The sequence below is a fragment of the Benincasa hispida genome, chromosome 12 (genome assembly GCF_009727055.1).
Source record: "Benincasa hispida cultivar B227 chromosome 12, ASM972705v1, whole genome shotgun sequence".
Taxonomy (NCBI): Eukaryota; Viridiplantae; Streptophyta; class Magnoliopsida; order Cucurbitales; family Cucurbitaceae; genus Benincasa; species Benincasa hispida.
This window is the reverse complement of record NC_052360.1, coordinates 46,410,789-46,415,857: the sequence shown is the minus strand read 5'-3', so window position 1 is coordinate 46,415,857 and position 5,069 is coordinate 46,410,789. Positions and strand designations below refer to the sequence as shown.

Genomic DNA, 5,069 nt, shown 5'->3' with positions numbered 1-5,069 from the left:
AAATATCAATTTTTTTATTATTTATATTTTTAAATTCAAATTACTATTCTAGAATTTCTACTTTTAATCATTTGGATTCTTGTACTTTTATTTGTAACATTACTATAAAAATTGCAATCAATAATGGTAAGTACCAATCATTAGTTTTTAGTTTCTATTTAATATTGTATTTGGTTTTATAAATGGGTAAAATAATCAATTAATCAATTTATTTTTAAGAAATCAATTAATTAAATTGCGAGTAGATAATCCATTGATTTGACATTGTATGGTAACTTCATGATTTTGTAAAAAAATAATTTAAGAAATTTGGTAATCATTTGATTTTTTTATTTTTAATTTTTGAAAATTAAATCCATCACTAAAATTTAGTTGAGCGACTATTGACTTTTTGTTTTGAAAATTAAGTTTATAGTACTATTTTTATCTCCAAATTTCTTCATTTTTTATCTACTTTCATCTCCACTAAGACCAAATCAAAATTTGAAAACGAAAAAAAAATCTTTTAAAAACTTGTTTTCATCATTAGAATTTGACTAAAAATTCAACTATTGTACTTAAGAAAAATACAAATTATTGTACGTAATAAGGAGAAAATAAGCTTAATTTTATAAATATAAAATATAAAACAAAACAGTTACAAAAGGACCCTAAATTTCTTGTTTTGTCAACTAATTTTTACCATTGTTTTCAAACCAAGACAACTTTTGAAAACTGGAAAAAGTAGTTTTAAAACCTATTTTTGTTTTTTAAATTTTACTAAGAATTCAACTCTTTTACTTAATAAAAATGTAAACAATAAGAAAAAATCGAGAGGAAATAAGCTTAATTTTTAAAAACAAAAAATAAAATGATTACCAAATAGGACTTTAATTAGGTTTCTTTGGATTTTAAATTTTCAATTAAAAAATATAACACTTTTCTTTTTTAATCTATCAACATTGGAACTCGCTCAATTGCATATCTAAACGAGAAACTTGTCTTTATTTTACAATAATTGCATATGAGAAGAAAATATTTATTACCAGTGCAGTCCAAAAATCTTATTAACAGAAGGTTTTATATAATTTAGTAAAAATAAATATAATGAGTGAAACTTAAACTTGGTCTAGAGAAGGCTAGAAGGCAAATTTCCTAACTAGTGATTTTGATACTATATTAGTTACATAGAGAGAGAGCATAAAGTTGATGGGCACATTCGCCCCTACTAATTACCATATTTAAAGTCGAAGTTCAATTCCTCACTTCAATAATAATACACACTTTTAACTATAAACTCAAAACAAAATTGGTAAAACACAAATCCAATTAGTATAATTGGAGAGATCAATTTTCATATCTATAGGAGGATTAAAGGCCTTTAATTACAATAGCCTTTAACTTTAGTACTCTATTATCATTAAGATTTAACTATTAAGTTTCGAAAATTGCCAGATAGGCTCAATCAGAACCGTCCAAACCGACAATCTTGACTTTGAAAAAAAAAGAAAAAAAGAAAAAATGTTTCTTCATTGATCTTCGCCAAATGATTTTTGTTTTTGATTTTTTGATTTTTTGATTTTTTGATTTTTTTTTTTGACGTCAAATTGGTGAATTCGAACTCTTCCCTTTTGCATACCTTGCGAAAGAAAAAATTCCAGATGAAATCGACATTCTCACAGCGGAATTCAAAACGCCGCCGTTTCTGTTTCTGGATTTTTCCGTTTCTTTCCCGTTGCCGTTTGATGGACCACTACCGGCCGCCGCCATTGGCGAATCCATAGCTTCAACCTCGTCGTCTTCTTCGTGGTTGATACTCAGTATATCTGCAACAGAGAGATTTCGATTTGGATATGGAGACGACTGATGATCCTCTGAAACTGTCCTAATCGAACCGACAGATTCTTCTCCTCTTCCCTCTGTTCTTCCGTTTCCTTGATCGGAAATCTGCGGATGTGGATTTCGATTTGGACTTTCTTGATCTGGATGTGTTGAATCGGTTACGATTTCGACCACGACGGCCTCCTGGCTTACGTTTTCGGACAAATCTTGAACGACGACAACGACCGCGTCGCTACTATGGCGGTAACCTAGCGCCGTCACGGACGGCGGCGGAGGATTCGTCGATGCGATATTGCAGCGACAGAGAGGACAACTCGAACTAGATTTCAACCAAGTATCAATACAAGTGAGATGAAAAGCGTGATTACATTTAGGCAACAATCGCAAACTCTCGTTTTCTTGAAATTCACTCAAACAAACAGAGCAATCGCTTCCTTCGATCAATCCTTCGCCCTTCTTGAACTTGTAAATCGAGATTGATTTGATCAGTGCCTCATCCAATCCCGGTCCCGCACTGGACTGCCGCGTATCGTTAACCACTCGATCCGCCTCAAAATCCTCTCCCGGTCCAGCTCCGCCACTATCGTCGACTCTCCGCCGGCAGTATTTCGAAACGATCGCGTAGTAAGTGACTAAAACAAACGCGCTAGCTAAGATCCCGATCACTGCGACTATAAGAGGTGAGAAGAACGTACCGGAATCGTCGCTGTCGTCAAGGCCGAAGAGAGGCGGCGGCGGCGGGAACGTGAAGGCGCACCACTGTGGACAGAAAGCTGAGCAAATTTCTTGAGAACAGTCTTTGAAGAAGGAATTGAACGGCGGAGAGGAATCGGGGATTCCGACGGAGTCCATAGAGGAAGGAGATCTTTCGAAGCTTTGAGTTGCTGGAGAAGGTGTTCGAGGTTAAAACGGGCGGCGGCGGGCCGGAGAAATGGACGGCGGTGGAGGAAAAAATTATGGAGAGGTTTATATTTCAGTGAGGGAGAAAAAAAGAAAAAAGAAAAAAAAAAAGGAGCGGCTGAGATTCGGGAACAGACAAGTCTCTTGCCTTATCTTCTAACTTTTTCTTTCTTTTTCTCCCGTTGTTCTTTTTTCTTTTTCTTTTTCTTTTTTACATTCTCTCTTTTTATAATTATAATTATAATTATGTATATATATATATATATATATTTTCCCTCTTTTTAGAAAATTAATAATGAAGTAATGAACATGAGTTCTTCTGGAATTTTTTTTTAATTAATGTAATACAATTTTTTTAGTATTTAAATAGATACTTGGATGTGTTAGGTATATATTTATTTTAAATAGTTTAGGACTCTTCTTCGCCTTTTCAAAATGTGAGGTCTCTGAAAAGGTTCAGCTATGTCGTAAAACAATAATATTTGGCTAATAAATTTTAAATCTATATTATAACTCTAATAGGCTTTTAAAAAAATATTGATAATAATCTACTGTGTACTAAAAAGAGTTCTACTTTAATTTTTGAATTATTTTATATTGATTTTAGGTTTGAATTTATTTGGCTTCCTTTTACTTTTACTATTATTCTAGTTTGATTGTTGGGTCTTGTTTGTTACTCATGTAGGTTCGATTTGATATTTTTACACTACTCCATGTAAAAATCAAGTCATATTCTAAATAATAAAATTAAAAAAATAAATAAATAAAACAGAACAAAAAAAAAACGTGGTAAAAATTTTGTAAAAAAATAAATATAACTTTTAAAAGCTAAGAACCAAAAATAGGGGCGAGAGTTGTGTTCATAATCATTACGTTCTGTTTATAGTTTTATGTCTTTTAAATTTATGCTCTATTTTATTTTTAATCAAAATCCTCAAAAAAAAAAAAAAAAAAATTACAACTTCGTTTATTTTTAGTTTTCAAATTTGATTTATTTTTAAAAACATGGATAGAAAAAAGATAATAGAAATATAATAAAGAAATTTAAGAATGAAATTAAGGGGTTTTGTCAACAATAATATAGTTTTTTTTTTTAAATAACAAAAATAGGGTCTTGGGAAAAGTTTTTCCCAAAATAATGTTGTAATTAGACAAATAAAATATTGATTTAGGGTTGAAAGAGAAACTATTGACAATTTTGGGATAGACGGGTGGCTGGAAAAAATCATGTACTGAGTACACAATTTCTAGACGACTCCACCTCAACTGCCACATAGATAATCAACATGTGGCCAACTGTACAAGACATGTGTACATGGTACATGAGTATGATAGAAACTCGTGTACAGTACCCGAGTTTTTTTTAAAAATTTTAATGTTTATGTTAATAAATTTGACACATAATATGAAAAATGATTAATAAAATTATATTTAAAGAAAAATACATATAAAGTTAAAGGTATCAATTACAAGTCAATAGAAACTCATGTGCCTCATAGTGGTCGTCTTCTCTCATGCCGCCCTCAATGAAGTACAATTACTTCAAAGTGTTGTTGATGAATTACCTCAATCAATATCTTATTGGATGACAACAGATGAGAATCCATCATGTGCATAATACTCTTGTGATGTCTGCTTAAACTCTTAATGAGTGTCCAGGAGAAATTGGAATAAGATCATTTAACTATGTGAGGTTCTTGGTCAACGTCTTGCTTTGGAATATCCTTGGCATATTGTCGTTATCGTCTACGATGAACAAGTCTTCTATCGGTGTCGACAATATTAAGTCTCCGTGTCTATTGTATGATATCTTCTACACTTACCATACATTGATCACACATTGAACCTAGCTCTGGTAAATTATATTGCACTGAATATTGTTGTACATCTTGAACAAAATTATTCTATATGAAAAAAAAAGATTAATATAAAATAATATTCATACAACATAATTGAGAAAAAAATAGAAAATAAAATTCTTACCATGCAATAATAATAAGCACAGTCATGTGTGATATATCTTCTCGTAATTGAGTCGTACCAAAGTAAAGAGTCATCTAATACAGGTGGCTCATTTACTTTATCTCCTCATGCACAATGATCACGGCACACATGCCACAATGATATATAGTCTATATGAAGTCATTTCTAGTCTTAGTCGTGCTTACCTCTTAAGTCAATTTGGTGTAGTCGGAGGTTTGTATAACACACCAATGACACCATTTGTCGCATTCTGCATTGTGTCGTAACACTCGATTTGGTTGATGCATTCTATAATATGAAAGCATATAAGAGAGCTCATCGACAACCAAATGTCTTAAGCATTGTGACAATACTTAGGCAATAAT

General features: G+C 31.6%; 1 protein-coding gene across 1 annotated transcript; it reads right to left on the bottom strand.

Annotated features, from left to right (window-relative positions):
• Window positions 1–1,237: 1,237 nt before the first annotated feature.
• LOC120068515 (RING-H2 finger protein ATL52-like) lies at window positions 1,238–2,947 on the bottom strand. Its single transcript, XM_039020311.1, has one exon. The coding sequence runs from the start codon at window positions 2,671–2,673 to the stop codon at window positions 1,582–1,584; it is 1,092 nt and encodes a 363-aa protein (XP_038876239.1). The 5' UTR covers window positions 2,674–2,947; the 3' UTR covers window positions 1,238–1,581.
• Window positions 2,948–5,069: the final 2,122 nt, after the last annotated feature.

Excerpts from the sequence above, each read along its gene's own strand:
- LOC120068515 (XM_039020311.1), bottom strand. The coding sequence starts at position 2,673 with ATGGACTCCGTCGGAATCCCCGATTCCTCTCCGCCGTTCAATTCCTTC.